This window comes from Etheostoma cragini, chromosome 2 (assembly GCF_013103735.1).
Source record: "Etheostoma cragini isolate CJK2018 chromosome 2, CSU_Ecrag_1.0, whole genome shotgun sequence".
In the NCBI taxonomy this organism is placed as follows: domain Eukaryota; kingdom Metazoa; phylum Chordata; class Actinopteri; order Perciformes; family Percidae; genus Etheostoma; species Etheostoma cragini.
Window position 1 is genome coordinate 19,405,268 of NC_048408.1, and position 18,943 is coordinate 19,424,210.

Genomic DNA, 18,943 nt, shown 5'->3' on the forward strand with positions numbered 1-18,943 from the left:
CCCCAGTCCTACAGCTAGCCTGAGTGTATGATGGGGGGAACAAAAACCTCTGAGATTTGTCATGAGACACTGTGGTACCTGCAAGGTTAACACGCAAACGGCATGCGTGTGTAGATAAACTGTGGCGGTAGCTCCTCTGCCAGGCAGGGCAACCACTGTAATCTGAAAGCTGGACAGCAGTGATGGAGTGAAAAATTGCATCCTTTTTTTTCTTTTTTCTTTTTAACTTTTTCATTCGTACAATTTTATAATCTAGTTCTCACCACATGACAGGTGAGAGATCTCTTGTGCTCAGATTTAGCTGTAAAGACCCTACTGCTCTATTTGCATAACCTCAAATGGTAAGCAAGATTCAGATCAGTGGGCTTTTTTTTTCACACCCAACAACCTGTTCAAAACAACTCCCAGCACCATTTTATGCTTTTGCAAAGGCTCACCTAAATTAAACACAGTTTATAGACTTATTAAACTCTCTATCTATCTATCTATCTATCTATCTATCTATCTATCTATCTATATATGTGTGTGTGTGTGTGTGTGTGTGTGTGTGTGTGTGTGTGTGTGTGTGTATGTATGTGAATATATTATTATATCTGTGAAGTATCCTGGATCCATGAAATAACTGGCCTTCAAAAATAAAATATTCTGACATTTCACTTAGGATGTTTAGAAACTCAGCTGAGAACTTTTGTTGACTTTCAAAAAATCTTGGAGAGGGTGGTTTACATTTAAGATTACAAACACTTCCTCTAATACTGTACATATACTGTACTGGATAGCATCATCATCCTTCCAGATGGGGCAGATGTTTTGCTGGATATATAAATGCTACTTCACTTAAAGTTTATCACTTTGTAGGTTTTCCCTCCTCAAAAAGTTCTTGTTAACCTAATGATCCACAATCTGTAGTAAACAAAAATTCTATTAAACCATCCGACTAATCCATAAATGTTTTAACATGCCTTCCCATTTTCTCCCTTATAAATATCCAATTGGTTTACACTCTTGATTGTGAGTGCAGTTGTACTATGTACTTATATATTGATAATAAAAAGGCTTTTATTCCCCTCTGCCATAGAGCTCTATTGTTGTCCAAAGGCTATTAAAACACATCAATGAGCCACACTGTTGCACGTGATGACATGTTCTTGTTTAAAAGGCACACCTTTTTAATTTTGAAACCTTTACATCTTCAGTAGGAGTGAATGGTTAAAATGCCACACACAGGGTAACTAAGACATTGTTGGTCTTTTCTCGGGATCAATGATGTATAGACAAAACTGTAGGGCCAACTAAGGTAAAACCTCCTCCTCTGTATTCAGATCAGGCAGTTGCGAGGGCAGAAGGCGGCCCCCAGCTCCAGAGTCAGCAGTGGAGGCGGATGTACCAACTACCAGGATCTGTGTCTGGCCAGCCCCGCCTCCGCCGAGGGGGACTATCTGAGCTCAGACGAGGACCTGCTCCCCAGCCCACTGCCTCCCAACGCTCTTTACCCTAGCCTGTCCAGCCCATGTCACCCATCTGCCCGCCTCGACAGCGAGGGCAGCACGGACAGCGAGGCAGAGGAGCGGGTTCTGACACATCCAGACCCACAGCAGCTGTACGGCAGCATGGTGTGCGCCGAGGCGCTGGATAACTGAGACCTGGAGGGGTTGTGTGGGTTTCATTGGATTCCTCTGAGCTAAAGAGACGCTGAAGCTCTACAGGACGGTACTGCTACTGTAAACTGGAGCTGTATTATCCAATCCAGTGCGCCACCTTGGCTTTTCCAGTGTTTACCTTTATCTTGATGCAGACATAGTGGCATTGATTGGACCTCTTGTGATCATCACTTCCCGTTGTCTCACCAGTCCTGTAAGTGTCTTCATCACCTTGTCCCCCACACTGTCAATCCTGTGTTCTCTGTCAAAGAGGTAATGTAAAGCCTTTCTCCTTGTTCCCACGTGTAGCTGTGCCAGAAACCCTCTGAACACAAACATATGACACACACACACACACACACACACACCAACAAAATGGACAGAAACTGGACAAGGAAGACTATTGTTGCCTCTCGCTGCTCAAGATCGACCACTGGGCTTGAACCTGTGACTGTGAACAAGGAGTGAGACATGGGTGGACAGAAAACAACTCTTCCCTCTTCCTATTAACGGAGTGATAGACTGTGTCTACCCTTATGTGACTCTCCTTTATGATTGGTTCAGAGTTGAATACATCTTTATCCTCTCTTTTCCCTTTTTATGCTCTCAATAGAAAGACACGCACAAAAAACCCATCAGCCAGCCGTTTACCTCTCAGTTTTACAGAGAAAATGAGTGAGTACGAGAAGGAGAGGTGCAGTGTAGGAATATGTGCCAGTCAAACTAGGGATATCACAAGATGCCGTTCATTAACACTATAACATACTACAGTAAATATGTGAGTTGTCTGTCTGTGGCTTGTAGGTGACGAGAAGCCAAGCAAGTTAATACAACAGCTCATGTCAAAACACATTCACCATAACCCACAGGACAAGGAAGGAAGTAACTCAACATTGCCAAATCGTTTTTTTTTATTATTATTTATATGTTATAATTTATTTTGATATTTGTTTTATTTTTTTATATATCTATATGAAACTATTAGGAGTGTAGAGGTACTGACAGAGGCCAAAGTTCTACACCATCCTTTGTGCCAACTAGTTGTCTGTTACAGGTTTACTTTGACATTGAGTGTTTCAGAGATGGAAAATGTGCTGCTATGATTTTCGGTTTACTTCTTCCATTTTTTTCTTTATGTTTTCTTTTGTTATCTTTGTGAGGTTAACATGCAACCTCCTGTTTACTGCCATAGATTAGGTTGACAGCTACTGTGCAGACTGATCCAATCTGAAAACTGTTTAACTTGATTCCTCCCTGGAGCTTCATTTTACATTTAGCAGTGATGGGAACAATTTGGTTTTGTTTTAAAACCAAGAATGATCATTGGTTTTGTGTGAGTTAAAGGAACAGTTTGACATTCTTGGACATGTATTTGCTTTCATGCTTAGAGTTAGATGAGAAGATTGACACTGATCTCCTATCTGTCAAATAGGACCCACAGACAGGAGGAGATAGTTAGCTTAGCTTAGCTTGGCATAGTGACTTCCTATGCACAGTCAAGTTTTTGAACATAACTAAGTAACTGAATTGTGGCCACGGGTGGTATATGTATCATTGGAAATGCTAAGAGAACAAAGCACAAGTAGAAGAGGATCATAAAGTCAGTGAACTGACTCCGTAATGCCAGTTACAACTACAAATACAATGCAATAATATCTACCTAAGTTTTGCTAGTGTTAGCTTAGCATTACAAGCAACTTGTCATACCATAGCAAGTGAGGCTGTAGCAGCTAGTAAAAACCCTGAGAGTATTGATTTGGGCAAAAGTTAGCCCTAAAGTGTTATTTCCCCTTTCCAAATTGACATTGTTTTTTAGTCGTGTTAAACAAACAACATACATCTTCTGGCAATAGCTTCATATTGAACAGACAGACATGAGAGTGGTGTCAGTCCTCTCGCAAACATCAAACGGTTCCTTTTAATAATCAGTGTCCCACACAAGCCAAAAGAAATCCAGGTAATAGTGCAGATCTGGAATCACCAGGTCTGTGCATTATATCACTTTTTGACAGCTAAAACAGCAGCATGTGGGCCAATGAAAGTGGAGAGAATAGTTTATATCATAAGAAGGCCAACTGAGAGTGTATGGGTGGAAAATATTTTACATATCAAACATTAATATATTCTGTGTAGAAAAAAGGGTGTAAAATTAATGAAGGGATATGCAATATGCGTTGTAACAGGAACAAAAGTATATGGATAGGATTTAAAGCTGTATCACTGTCAGTCAAGTGTCTTGCTGAAGATGGTGAGTGTGTGTGTATAGTTTTATCTAACAGGGTGCCATATGTAAAGCAGTAATCTGCTTTTTGCACTACCAGGAAAGAGGAAGTCTCGGCTCATGTCATTAAGCAGTGAGAGATGGTGGCAGTGAATGGATTCATGGTAGGATCATTTATTTTATTCATATCTTCAGAGGGACCGTGACGTTATCTAAGTACTTTGCTCCGAGATTATCCATCCTGACTTTGTTTTGTGCTCCATGGTTCTTTGTACTGATGTTGAAGGATTTTTCTCTAAAGGCCCACTTTTTAATGTGCAATACAAATGAAGGACTGGTAAAGGAGAGAATCATCGCCTGCTTCTAAGAAATAAGGAAATTGGATCTTCCAGAAATGGCCATCAAAAAGCTAAAGAGGATGTTGGTTGGCACCATACTGTTGCAAATAACAGCCTTTTAGTGGTCATTGCTGGGTGTAGCAACTGAAATCTCTACACTGAAATCAGTGTTTGGATATCATCAGACCAAATGAGCATTGTACAAATGGTTTTAGTTGTGTTTCTCCTAGTTCTTAATATGTACAGACTGGCATTAGCTCTGTTGAGCATGAAATTTAGGGCCTTTTTACTTTGGATCAAAACTGGCTAAATTTTTCACTTGAAGCTGTTGTCAATCAAACCTCATTCATTTTGATCTATTCAAGGCATTTACATTCTGTAATTGCCTTCTATATAGTAGTCTTCACTGTTACTGGTGGTACCCTTCTTTCCCTTGTGGGATTGAAAGGATTTACAGGAAAAGATACATTTATGTACTGGACATAATGGAGAAGACAAACTGGTGATTGCATGCTTTTCATGTACAGTGATGCAAAAGGCAACATTGGCTCATGAGTCGAAAAACGTTGTTTTCTGTCTTCTGTAAGGTACCAATATACAAAGTTGCTTAAAGGGTGGTCGAATAGCTTTGGAGACGCCTTCCCACTGCAGCGCCCCGACGTCTAACCAGGGGTGAGGTTGTGTCCAACAATGTCTGTAACTCTCCAAAACCGACGAGGCCAACATTCACATCCACTTCATGCTGGGATTGGCCAGCTGTGCAGTGGTGAGAAAAGTAAGCTGGGTTTGAAATTCATTCTTGACAACTATTTTCGTAACTTTGGATTTGATTTGTACTCCCATAAAATATCACGTTTTCCTGTCTTAATGACGGCAGGATTTTCAAGGGTGGCTATTTGAAGCAGCTATAAACTATTGCCTTCCAACGTGATCAGACACATTTTGCTACTTCTTTTCAAGCGTAACTTTATCTAAATATGATATTGATAATGTCTTCATTATCAAAACATTGTCAAGCGGTAAATCCTCTCAGCCCATAATTTGGTTGGCTACACTGTAAACATATGGATAAGTTGTTCTTCTGTTGCATTTTTGACAGAGTAACTAACCACTCAAAGCATGTTTCAAATCGATCTCGGGGAGCAGTATTATTAAAATGCATTTGCCATTCCTACCGCTAACCAAGGGTGTTGCCCACCACAGCTGGAATGACTAGAACTTTAAAATTTCAGTTTAGATTTCATTCAAAAATCTAAATGTATAAACTAATCGTGGGAAGCCTTCATCCAAAATGAACCCTAATCTGGACTCAGATCAGTGCTCCATGTCCTTCAACACAAAACATGATGGTGCTCTGTTCTGGCCACCGTCTAAATACAACTCTATCTACTGTGACGAAACATTTTGATATGTTTGTAAATTACTTCTGAATATGGTACTAGCTCTCATCTTTACTATAATTTTAATAATTAAGTACCTTACCATAAGTACTTTGGTTTTCTAATGCTAACAGCATTACATCATACAATAATGATTAAACATAATGTGCCATAATGGTAGGTAGATTTACACACTATGCTAAACCATTTTATGTATGTTCAATGGTGGTTTGATCCAACAAGTCAGTCAGTACATCCCTTCATTAAACAGCCATGTAATTTAAAGTCAATTTTGTGTGGACAGAAATACGATGACACTGTGTTGCTCCAGGTATATCATCTTGAAACTGGAACATCTACACAACTTTTTTCCTGATTTAAAGTGGGGAATTAGACAACGCAGTGCAAAACAGTGTGTCACAGATGGGCTTTTCCTCACAGACTGCGTTCATTCGGGTTAGTCTGGTGTAGGATTTCTCAGATGTATGTACTGTGTGTGACGGCTGTTGGATATCCACAGCATCATACCCAAAAACTTGACCACCCTCTTTCTGTCTTGCAATTCAACTGATGTTATCAAATATATTAAATGACAGTACAGATTATATAAATTCCCGTATGATGGGGAAAAAAGGCATTTCAGTGTTCTGTATCTTATGAATGATACAAAATAAACTTTGACATTGCACCTTTGCAAAGGTCTGATTGGGTTGTTGTTGTTTATTACTGGGGGGTTACATTTATTCAAATATTAGTTATGACAGTAATATAAGTGTATGTTATATATATGTTATAATGTAAGTATTCTATTAAATCGAGATTTATGAACTACATTAACACTCTGCGGTCTAGGGGCATTTTCACATCCTAAATTTACCTTTTTTAGGATATTTGCATATAACTGATCTCCATGTGTTTCATATCAAAATGTTCAGAACAAACTCGGCTTTCCTTTTTTAGTAATATTTTTTAGCAGGAATGGAGCTTGGAACTCATCAACAAAACATACAAAAACCGACACACACTAATAAGCAAACAAAATACATTGACAGAGAGATGGACACAGGAGACACGGGACCAAACATGTACAGGCCAAAGCAGAGGTCTACCACTGGGATTTTGAGGATTCAGCAGTGCTGAGCCAAGAGTCCAAAGTCTTTTGTGGCACTCCATTTATGTGAGCCATAGAGAGCTCCATATATATGACATCCATGTACGAATAGACAAGTCATGAGGTGATTTCCAACGTGTTGCTGTCATTTTCTTAGCAAGACAAAGCAGGGCAGCTTTATTTTTATTTGTTACAGGTCTCAGACTGGGCATTTGCGTACAAAGTGGACACTCTTGCCTCGGAGCACTGATCTTCAAACATTTGGGGAAAATTATGGACTCTCTCAAAAGGACGGCCAAAGCAGCCAGATATGGCCAAAACTTATAGAGCCTGGATACCATACTACAGGTTTTTGCCCACTGCTCTGGCTTTGCTTCCCATCCCCAGGGCTGCAGACCTGTTTGAGGGTATTCAGCAACATAGGACCAATACATTTAAACAAGCGCAGCAGCCGTTCTTCGGGCATATTTTTTCGATATTTTTGTGTTGTGGCTTCTGGTTCCTTTTCCTTTTGTTTTTACAGCACAATTTCTTTATGCAGCACATTTTAACTAATTCACTCCCTACAATACTGGCTTTACAGATTCATCCCATCCATTCTGTTTTGTGGTAAATAAATTTCTTCATTAGATGGTATACCAAAGTGTCTCTGTTATTTTGTCCCAGTATAACTGCCGGGAAGTGACAGTAGAGATCAATTATTACTGAATATTTAGACCCAGTAACTGTCAGGTATAGCTAACTGTACTAACTGTCAAAATTAACGTTAGCCGGCTAATACATGTCTTGTTTAGAGTAAAAGAGGAAACATAAACATTGAAAAAGGGTCAACACTTCTGACTTGGTCAAAATGTTGTTTTACACTGAAGTAAAATTACATTTTACTAAATGAACACAATATACTTAAAATTACAAAACATGCTAATAAGATCAGAGTGAATGACTAATTAAGTAGCAGTTTAAAGTGTTTAGCATAATCAGATATTTACCACTCATTGTACATGTGTACATTACATTTACAGTGACTTCCTGTTTACAGATAATTGCTGGTAGTTTCTAAGAATTGACGTCTAAGGTCTTTACAAACTTAGTGATAAATAGACATATAAGTAGTTAGCGACGCATTTTTCAGTCCACGGTTCATAATTTCACAGAATCTTTAATGTAAATAAGTTCTCTATGATGTCTTTTCTTTTCTTCCTTCAAAGCTTGAATGCCACCAGAAATACAATTTGAACTAAGATGTCTCTATACAATAAAAGTAAGTACAGTAAAATTAAAGGATAAAGCTGGCCTTATTCAGTGTCATTCAAATGTCAACAAATCCCATTAAAGACCAAAACTAACAAACTGTTAGTCCATCTTTCACTGCTTTGTACTAGCCTTCTCAGCCTATGTGTTTCTACTGACGACTTGGATATATAGTCACTTTTTTAAAGAGGCTCAGTAATTTCCTAAAACTGCTGGCCGCTGTAGTTTGTAGCAAATGTTGCTCAAACTGGAAGATTTAGTGCATTTGTTGAGAACTATTTTCAGCAGTGAATTAATTCCGATTTAGGCTACATTTACACGTTGACAAATGTTTTCATAAACGGACATTTCAACTTCTCCGTTTTCAAAAATAACATTGTGCACAGCTGTCAGTTTTCAGAAAAGTACTACACGTACCCGTGTTTATATGCCGTCAAAGCCGTCAAGAGCATGCAAAACCTGTAGGTGGCCTTGTCAAGAGAATCTCAAGCTCACGTTAGCCAATCAGAATCCCTAACAGCCACACCAGAAAGACTTGTTTTCAGAGGCAAATTCAGTTTTTGCGTGTAAACGAAGGGCACAAACAAAGAGAAATATCTCAGTTTTTCAAAACAACCATGTACCTATAAGCAGGGCCTTAGTGACCTGTTGAGTATTTTCAGAAGCATGATGGTGTATTTGTGATTAACCTAAACAAAGCTGCAATGACCATGCTCATAATAATGAAGGAACATAACAGTGAAGTGATGTGGCTCATTTTGGTTTCTTTTATAGTTTGTCACCTTTTAACACAACTTTTCACACTCCCACTTGCTTCATCATTTTCTCATTAATGTGCAGCGTTTTTTCTATGAATACTATCGAAGAGAATCTGCTGTTGCATCAGGCAGCTTCTTATAAAATTGACCTCAATTGTTATTTTGTAACCGATTGTGTCAACATGTGTGTCAACACTTTCTGAAGAATTTTCAGCATAGTCTCTCTTCCTCTCGCTTTGGCTTCATCTGTCTTTCCTAGATGAATCTGGTGTTGTGTGAATTTGTGCACCACTGCAACATATCTATCCATAATTTGCACCAAAAGTTTGTATTGTTTTGTTTTCTAGACTAGAGCTGGACAGATTGCTGCTCACTGCTGTGAGTGTGCAGTGTTTGGGGTTTGTACGTGAGGAAGCAGTGTGGTTGTCAGACACCTCTGAGCTGAGACACTTCCTCGTCAGTTTCTACTGTCATCTCACGACCTGCAGAGAACATCAACGGCTCACAATCCATGCTGACCTCACATGTGACACTGACTCCACATTGTCTCATAAGAAGACTTTTTTCCCAGTTAAATCATTAGTGTGAAGTTTGTGTGGGACGTTAAGAAGAACTGGTGGGATGTAAAAATCTGGTGAGTTTTTGCATATTTATTTATGAAAAGTATCTTCATATTTTTGGTTAAATGAAAGCTACTTCAGATTTGGTTTGTTAATGTTCATGTTCATCATCTATCGTCTATTTTACATGTTGATTTGAAGGAAAAGACTTTTGGGCTCTTTGACTAAGCGGTAGGCTAAAACTAATTCTGTTGAATTTTTTCAGAAGTAATGATTTGTATCAATCAAATCACATTTTTATCAATTTAGATGATAATCAGCTAGTTTAGTAATTGTCTCCATGTGGATCTTTCGCTGTATTGTTTCATTTATTATACAGAGGAAAGAGTAAGTGTGCACAACCAACCTGTTAAAGGATCCTTTTTAAATGTAATGTCAGTCAGCGGACGCATTACCTTTTCGTTTAGTGTTTATCAGAGTTCACAAACAAAATTGTTTGCGATCTATCACAAATACAGTTTAAAAGAAATACAAACCACGAAACGGCTGTCAATGGTAATGCAACACCTTTGCTCCTCTGTTAATATCATGGCACATATTCATTACAGATTCATACTGAATGTGACGGGGAATGTAGAAATTTTGTTTGACTGTACACATTGTGTTGTTCAGTCAATATTCAACACTAGTTTAAACGCCTTCCTTGTTCTTGCCTCATCCTTCTGAACTAAACAGTACCAACAAACAAAAGATGTAACACTAGCATTCAAATAAGAATAAATTCAATCAATATATGTCATCAATCAAACAAAGTTCCTCATAGCCAGATATGTCACATAAAATGGGGTTCAGCTTCTTAATGGCATTATGGCATCAGTACCATATTAGCAATCTTTCAGCGTAAGATAAATTAAAGCTGCAAGGAGCGATGAACAGGCCCTCACCTCTTTGCAGGTCACTCAGACACTGCAAAGCCAAAGATTGATTTTGCTCCATGAGTGCTTTCTGTGTGTATGCATCTGTCTGTGTGTGACCCAACCTGCTCCTTGAAAAACTTTCATGTCTAGGTAGTTTTAAAATTTTGTTTTTCTTAAATAAAAAGGAGAGAGCATGATGCCTTCTACTCCTCGAGGTTTACCAGTACTTATCTGAACTAACGACATGATCTCTGTCACTAGATACAAAACGTTGACTTTAACTTGGTGCTATTCACTTGGTGCTATTCACTGAAGAAAAAAAAGTCTTTATTGTATGCACTGCTAGCTGGCACAGCTGCGTTGCTAAATGATAGCAACTCACCAGGAGACTTCCCCAACTCAATGCAATTCCTCATTTACCCTCTCACGTCTGGCAGGTTCAAAATACAGCTGCTGGCCTTTACACCTCTTCCTCATCCTAGTCAATCGCCATAGTTCTAGTACTAGGCTGAGGCTACTCTCCCCAATGTGACGTCATCGCCAAATTGATTTAAAAAAAAAAAAACTAATACCAAAAATGACAAAAAACTGGCCTTTAACACTATTTGGAGACTTTTATGAAAGTGATATATCTTGATTGCTTTTTGTACCCAGTGGTGCTTAACCTGCAACACGGCCTTTAAATGGTTCACAAGTCATAAAAGGGAGCGTGGTCTGTGTACATGAGTGTGGCTAAAGTATAGGGGGCAGCTCATTGTCACATGTAGACCACACATCCTGAGTTTCCTGTAAATCTGAAAAACTTTTGCCAAGATACAACTATTCCCGTTTCAACAGCCACCTACAGGAAGTTGGTCGACTATAACTTGCACATCGTGTCAGATATCAAAATTCTTTTGATAACTTTTTGTCATGAGGGTCTACCGGGTCTATATCCAAGTTTTCGTGCAGATTTGACTCACGGCCCAGAAGGCGTTAGACAAAATGTGTTTCCCATGTATCAATAAAAACAGATTAAAATTTTAAAAAATTGTAACAGCACCATCTAACAGCCAATTCCCTCAGAGTTGGCACGGATGCTCAAGCCCCTATGTCGAACCAATGTGTCATATTTGGTGGAAATTGGAATAAATCTTGTCCAGATATGCAACTTCCTCTTTCAACAGCCCCCGACAGGAAGTTGATTCTCTATAACTTGCACATTTTTTGCACTATCATTATTCTTTTGATAACTTTCGTCAAGAGTGTCAACTGATACTACCTGCAAAGATTCAAGAAGATTATAATCACGGGCTAGGAGGAGTTCGACAGAATGCAAAACACATGAAAATACATAAAGTCAAAATGTCTGTTGGGCAGAGCTATTGACAGTAAATGGGAAATTTGTCCACAATGACTAGGGCGATATGCCAATCAAATCTGGTGAATATCAGAGTAACTATGTCAAAGTTAAGGCCTTCCACGCGTTAAGGGGCGTCATGGAGCCCCCATGGCAACGCCCAAGACCAATCATTACAGAACTTTGTGATTCTTCATAGGTCTTAAATATGTGAAACTGTTTGTGAGTTTTTCAGCATGCTAAAATCCTCAAAAATGAGAGAGACGGTCCGGAATAATCTTTACAAAAACAAAAGGTTTCTTGCACATCAGTGCTCAGGCCCTAGATACATAATTCACAGCACCGATTTTCTGCAGAACAAGTGCTTTCATGATACTTTTGAGTATATTTAGCCAATAATACTAATATACTTTATTTAATGTAGAATGTTGAATGCAAGAGTTTTTAGATTGCTTTATTGGTACCTATACCATATATAGTATAATATCTTTAAATTCTTCTTTCACCACTGCACATAACCTTGTGCATGTTACATAAAAGAGAATGTCTAAACTCATTTGCCTTTCTGTGTTCCACATTTGATACATAAATCAGGAATAAAGGTATTAACTTGATTGAACACAGTTGGTGTAATATACAACGTCGTAATCCATTTATGTCGGAGAAATTTAAAGCCATCCTTCATTGATTGTGTTTGAGCATTTGAGCAGATGTCTTGTCAATCTTCTGTAGCGATCTTGTCATTTATGTTCACACAAGTCTTTTATTTTCTAAGGAGTCCGGGCAACTGTTCACCATTATTTGGTAAAAGTGAGAGGTCTGTCCTCTCACAGAGTGATGCTTTACGGTTATCCACTAAGTAAAGATGGAAGATAATTTACAGCACCTTGTTCTATTCTTCTTAATCTATTAGTTTACATTTGTTTTTGTTTTTAAAATAGACATATAGCATGTTTTTTGCTTTTTAACACCTCTGTGTCCTCCACTGAAATCCTCCACTGCAGCTTCACCATTGCTCGAGTTTTATCACTGAGTCATGAAATGTGTTGCAGTTAGTTAAGTGATATATTTGCAGTTCTGATGTGACTGTTTGTGTCACAAGTGTCACATACTAGGTTTGAATTCAAGTCTAAATGTTAGTTTTAATCAGAATTGGCACACTTTCACCTAAAGTGTGAATGTAGCAGCTCCACAGAAAACATCTCTGCAGTGTCAAGTAAGCCCCTGCTGACTAAACAGCATCTGAAAGGCAACCAAGAGATTGTAAAGCAGAATTTAAAAGATGAAACAAGAAGAAAAAGATTCTTTGGTCGGATTTGACAAATCCTCCTCTGTTGCATGTAAACTGGCAATCAGACCAAAACACAGATAGGTCCATAAAAATAAAACTTATAGAGCACTTCCAAGCAATTCCAGGATCAGACCTTAAGGGGGACAGCTATTTTAGTTGCCTACGTTTCAATTTGGGTTATAATACGCGCCATGAAAGTACCAACTTCTTCTCTTGGGAACCAACTTTAAATCTTCACAACCACACTCATACTCTCTCTCTCTGACAGAGTAGACCAAGACTCAGCCAAACCACAAACGATTGGCCAAAACGTTTCTGTTGACCTTTTCCTTGACTAGATTGCTACTGCTGTACACAGGGAACATAGCCTACAACCACTACTGCTGTACAAAAGGAACATACTGCTACTAGTGCTGTACAAAGAGAACATAGCCTACTGCTTCTACTGCTGTACACAAGGAATATACTATTACTACTGTTGTCTGCAAGGAGCATATTATTACTACAGCTGTACACAGGGAACATATTGTTAGTACTGATGTACACAAGGAAAATACTACTACTGCTGTGCACAGGGAACATACTACTACTGCTGTACAGAGGGAACATACTACTACTACTCTACACAGGGAACATACTACTACTACTAAGTTACAGGTCCACAGCATCAGCGACAGCCTTTGGAACCTATAATTATTATTTTGTTATTTGTCCTTTGTTACTAACAGACAAGTTTGCAAACTCTAACTTGAAGCACTAAAATTGATTAAAAAAATAAACAAAAAATTTAAATAAATTTGAGCCCCCCCAAAAAGGGTCTAAAATCGCCAATGGTATGAAATAAAATACATCATACAGTATGTTAATGCAGTACTTACCATGATCAAGCAGACAACAAACTATTGAATGTACAGTTCTGCTGCCCTCTTTTGGGCAGTACAAATACCACGTGTAACACTTTGGGTCCATCGTTTTATTGTCAGGGTCAGGTGGTACACTGCATATGAACTACTGCTGTGGAGTATACTATTTTGGTTTAGTTTCCATATTATGCAAATATGTAACCAATATCATTTAGAAAAGGAAAAGGTGACTGATTTATCTGGTCTGTGGGACAGCGCAGGCTGTGCCAAATTGAATTCAATCAATAATACATTTTATTTTTGAACCCCTTCTAGATAACTTTGATTTTGGGTGTAGAGCAGATCTTCCTCCCTTTTGAGTGATGCCTCGTTCTTTCTTGGTGAAGCGAGGAGGGCTGCACCACCTAGGAAAGAAGACGGGGTCCTGGGATACATCCATGGTGTACTCCACATCAAAAACACCAGAAAATGATGCAGTACCCACCGCATTCCTGCAGCAGGACCTTCCTGATGACTGCCACTCTAATGGAAGTGATCACCTTCAGCCATTAAGTCCCAAATCTTATGGTGGGAGACAAAGTTAATTCATATTTTTTTCTTTTGGATAAGCCCTCATCACAAACATTGTTTCACAGAGACAACAAATACACAAAACACTTCCTAGATCATTTAAAAGAAAAAAACTGCTTTCTAGTAAGCAGTAGTGACGGGTTAAAAGTAAAGGACGGGACACAATGTATTTATTTTTGTGTTTATTTTTATTTGTTGTGTGACAATTTTCTGAGCTATTACTCAAATAATTCTGATTACTATACATTTGCTATTGAAATTTTCAAAGGTGTATAATGAATCCAAGGTTTCAGAAGGTTGCATAAATAGCCGCCAATCAACTTACCTGTCTGTCTTTGTACTCAGACTGTAGATCTGCTGGGCCCTGCAGTCCTGTCAACTCAAACACTTTAAGCCCTGTGGAGAAAGACGAGTCTCGGCCTCCCACACCAGCTTTATGGTCCAGACCTCATGTGAGCTCAGAATATCTAGACAAACTGTCTGTGGGACTGGAAGATTTTACTCAGCACCCTCACATCCTGAGGGAGACCAGGAGCAGTGGCTGCTTGAAGATCAGTGCTCCGAGGCAAGAGTGTCCACTCTGCAGCAAAGTATGGCCTTTCTTCCAGTTTACTTTTTCACATCTTCTGTTTTTTTCACAGTTTCAATGCTATTTCTAGAGGTAGTTTTCCAATTCTGCTCTTCTGAAGTCTAACGTTATTTATGTTAAAATGATGTTCATCTTGTCTTTGCAGGTATTTTCATATTTGTCAAGTTTGAAGACTCACATATGCAAGAGTCACGGAAGCAGAGCACCAGCACATGTCAAGTCCAGCAGGGCCGATGCTGAGCGGTCATCGTGCAAGGGCAAGGTCAGCATCACATTTCTTCTTATATAGAATTATCTTACTATCTCACACTAAAACAATCAATGCCATGCACATGTGAGGTTCCTGTATCCATGACCACAGTGCCTGTTGTTTTAGGAGAGGACGTTTGGCTGTACAGTGTGTGGAAAAGTGTTCAAGCGCTCCTCCACCCTCACTACTCATCTGCTCATACATTCAGACACCCGGCCCTACCCCTGCCAGTACTGTGGCAAACGGTTCCACCAGAAGTCTGACATGAAAAAACACACCTTCATACACACCGGTGGGTTTCCCCTTTGGCGGTTTCTAATATGTTGACCCCATTTACGTGAAATCATTAAGATGAACTGCTGTTTCATTTTGTAATACATCTCTATGCTAATTGATAACACTTACAGATATCCCATCCTTACATGGAAACTCAAATTTACAGTTTTATCTGCAACCCAAACAAATGTTTATCTTTTTGACAAGCATTTATACTGTATTTTGTCACAATAACGGTCCATTTACTCTTACCTGTGCAAAATATATTTGGCGATAGTCAGCAACACTGTTCATGTGCACATAGTACCTTAAATCCTTTTCTCTGAAATCAGTTATTTCATTTCACTTCCGTGTTTGAAAAAGGTTTAATCATTATCACTGCCAAAATGAAAATGGGAACACCACTTATATATACACGTGTGTGTGTGTGTGTGTGTGTGTGTCCTGAAAAAGCATCGGTTTGCTTGAAATTAAATCTTGTTAATTTAATCTGAAAACAAAGTGTTATATATAAACACTGTGCTGAACTATTTCTTTTCTTGTCATTTCAGTCAAGAAATAGTCCAGTGATTCAGTAATCGACATTACTCGCCATGAAACCACAACTTGTTTTTAAATTAAGTTTTTCTTATAGAATGAACAAATGAAATAGCATGTTGATTAGTAAATGTGAGAGGAGCTTGATTGTGTTACCTTTGGACAAAGCCAGGCTAGCTGTTTCCCTGATCAGTCTTTATGCTAAGCTAAGCTAACCAGCAGCTGGCTGTAACTTTATAATTAGCATCTAACATCAATCTTCTTATCTAACTCGCAGTAAGAAGGTGAACATATTTATTAGTATATTTACCAAAATTTCAATATTTTCTTTCTGTTATTTTTAAGCAAAATATCCACTGATCTCTTAAATGTCCTTATGTCATTGTAAAATATATTTGTCTAAACAAGCTATTTAGTGCTGTATGCATGATGTAACTTCTTATATAAGGCAACATATTCAATAAATGAAGTGCTATTAATCTTGTCAGAATTTGGCTAAAGGGGGCCAATTTGAAATACTTTGTTTGCTGTGTTTTTGTGCCAGGCGAGAAGCCCCATGTGTGTCAGATATGTGGGAAGGCATTCAGCCAGAGCTCCAACCTCATCACCCACAGCCGTAAACACAGGGACGACCGGCCCTACCGCTGTCCTCGCTGCCGCTACGGCTTCCAGCACAAAGTGGACCTTAGGCAGCACCAGGACCACCACTGCACCTACCGTTGACTCTGACGCTGCCAAGTCAACATCGTAGCCTTTTTTCTTTCTTTTTTATAACCAGCGGAAATGTATTCCGGACAGAAAGCTACTGAGTGTGTTGACTACTTTTTCCCAGTATTCTAAAATGCAGTTTTTTTTTATATTTATATACAAGAAGTCCACTATTATTTGTTAACATCATGTTTACAGGAAGAACACTTAATTCCCCCTTGTGGGATTAATAAAGTTGTTGAATTGAAGTGAGAGATGCCATCACATGGTTCCTTACAAAATATTGGCATTACTAAAGTTTTTAAGAGAAATGTTCTGTTTCCCACATGTCTATATTCTCTGCAGATCTGTGATCATGTGAGGGTAGAACTCAAAGTGTATGTGCCGCTGAACTTTTACTTCCTTCCACAGAACACAGGATGTAATATTATGGAAATGTAGGTTTGACACAGACTGAGGACCCTGCATGATTTCATGATATATATATATCGCTTTGAGAGAAGTTAAAACAAGAAGAATTCATGTGGATCAGCATTGGTATTGAGTAAATGATTTAATACAGAAGCTGCCTCAAAAGCAATGCAGTTGGGTGCATAGGGCTACAGTGAAAATGACTTTCCTTCTTACTTTACTGTAAATGGTCGCAGCCAGTTTACACCGAGTCCAATAAATAAAAATGTACTGTGTGGTTTTTACTTTAAATTGTGTTTCTTAAGTATATTAGATTATTGTATGTATTTATATTGGCATAGCACACATTAAAAAGTTTTCCTTTATGCTTTTTCAGAGATTTTTTGTTGTGGACTCTTAGGGGTTTTAAAAGCCTCCGTAGTTTCTGTACCACTGAGCTCTGGCAACAACATCATTGGAGTAGTCTCCACCTGTTGTGCAGCCATCCACGTTATCATAGGAATGAATGCTTCCATCCCCCATGTTGTAGGCTGCTATCCCTCCTGCAAAGACAAACACAAATTAGAAAATGTGTGAAGACAATTAGTGAAAGGGCAGGTCCACTGATTTATTTACACAAACCTTTCAGCTGCTGCTCCGTGCTCCAGTGCGGGAATTTGTGGCGAATGCGGCCGATGAAATGAACCAAGATCTCAGTAGCTTGGCAGAGGTGTTCCTCGCTGTCCCACGCGCCCCGTGCAATGTGTCCACCTCCATTTGGATTGACATCAACCTACAGAAATGGAAATGAAATTGGATCAACACTTCTGATATATTATTGTAAGGCTCTACTAAGAGGATGTGAGTAAAACTGTAGTATTTATTTCAACCTGCATCAGTCCCCATGCGTTATGAAAGTCTCCCCAGCCATCATCTAGTGTGTTTCCAGCCCTGGATTCTCTGGAGATGATGGCAGCAATGAGAGCTGGATCGATTCCATATACTGTATACCTCCCACCTTGTTGATTTTAGATCTGTACTTTTGCATTCTTTCTGTATCAGTACTTGCCATGGTGTGTGATGCATTCACACCTTTAGAGATAAATGAAACAGAGAATATGAATACGGTCTTAGTGTAACAAACGCATGCACTTCACTGTCAATCCATAGATATAGAACCACTGTAGATACACACAGAGATGAGTAGATGAAGGCTACATGATTAGCATTTATACAAATGTTGGTTACATTTACCTCCTGTGTTTCTCTACCATTGATTACCTGAGTATCCCAGCTTGTCCTGCTGAGCTGTTTGCCACGAGGCACCAGTAGTTTCAACCCTCATGATGTCTCCATAATCTGGTAATGTTCAGTTTATTAGATTAGTTGTCATCAACACACCCGCAACATTTGGCAAGGTAAGGCAGCTTTATTTATATAGCCTCATTTCATTAACACGCACCTCAAAGTGCTTTACATAAAACATATACATTAGCATATTACCCATAGTAGGAATATAGCACACATAGTATAAGGACTTATAGGGACTTTGCAGTTACAAACTATCCATATTTACAAGAGCCACAGTAACGTGTGTATCTGTAGGACTATGGAAAGTGAAGTAAAATAGCTACTAAATTAGGCTACAGATATTAATAACCATGAGAAGACTAAACGAGTAATCTTAACAATGGAACGCTGAAAGTTGGCAACAACAAACTAACACAAGAACTAACCCATATTTCCTGTTTCCTCTTCTGATGTTATCCTTGGAACAGGACTGCAAGAGCTGTAACACAGTGTCCCTCTGTCTCTTTGGTGCAAACATGGCCATATTTATACCGATGTGTTTACTTTCATTTTCGCTATGACTTCCTTACCGGTGTTCCGGTTTAACGAGAGTCCATGTTAACTGGCGACCGTCAGCCAAAAGCGTCTGTTGTTGTCGTAGTGAC

The 18,943-nt window shown here is 38.8% G+C and overlaps 3 protein-coding genes across 5 annotated transcripts in view; 2 read left to right on the forward strand and 1 right to left on the reverse strand.

Annotated features, from left to right (window-relative positions):
• si:ch211-239f4.1 (EVI5-like protein) overlaps positions 1-3,141 on the forward strand; it is a 35,434-nt gene extending 32,293 nt beyond the window's left edge. For 2 of the 3 annotated variants that reach the window (XM_034857190.1, XM_034857182.1), the window contains exon 19: positions 1,323-3,141. In XM_034857190.1, coding sequence (XP_034713081.1) covers positions 1,323-1,640 — 318 coding nt within the window. In that variant the 3' untranslated portion in view covers positions 1,641-3,141. The remainder of the gene's footprint in view (positions 1-1,322) is intronic. The other variant, XM_034857174.1, reaches the window with a different exon arrangement.
• A 5,725-nt stretch (positions 3,142-8,866) lies between these two features.
• LOC117935098 (zinc finger protein Gfi-1b-like) lies at positions 8,867-16,850 on the forward strand. The gene is made up of 6 exons (XM_034857249.1): positions 8,867-9,332; positions 13,984-14,235; positions 14,584-14,828; positions 14,973-15,089; positions 15,204-15,369; positions 16,435-16,850. Exons 2-6 carry the CDS (start codon positions 14,031-14,033, stop codon positions 16,611-16,613), a joined length of 912 nt encoding a protein of 303 aa, XP_034713140.1. The 5' UTR covers positions 8,867-9,332; positions 13,984-14,030; the 3' UTR covers positions 16,614-16,850.
• A 286-nt stretch (positions 16,851-17,136) lies between these two features.
• LOC117935113 (lysozyme g-like) overlaps positions 17,137-18,943 on the reverse strand; it is a 5,394-nt gene continuing 3,587 nt past the window's right edge. The window contains 5 exon segments of the mRNA XM_034857250.1: positions 17,137-17,551; positions 17,631-17,781; positions 17,879-17,983; positions 17,986-18,080; positions 18,270-18,347. Of these exon segments, the coding sequence (XP_034713141.1) occupies positions 17,415-17,551; positions 17,631-17,781; positions 17,879-17,983; positions 17,986-18,080; positions 18,270-18,347 (566 nt within the window). The 3' untranslated portion in view covers positions 17,137-17,414.

Bases quoted from the DNA above. Each gene is read 5' to 3' on its own strand.
- LOC117935098 (XM_034857249.1), top strand. From the start codon at position 14,031: ATGCCTCGTTCTTTCTTGGTGAAGCGAGGAGGGCTGCACCACCTAGGA. The intron at 14,236-14,583 runs GTGGGAGACAAA...CTTTGTACTCAG, and splicing joins ATTAAGTCCCAAATCTTATG to ACTGTAGATCTGCTGGGCCC. The intron at 15,090-15,203 runs GTCAGCATCACA...CTGTTGTTTTAG, and splicing joins GGTCATCGTGCAAGGGCAAG to GAGAGGACGTTTGGCTGTAC.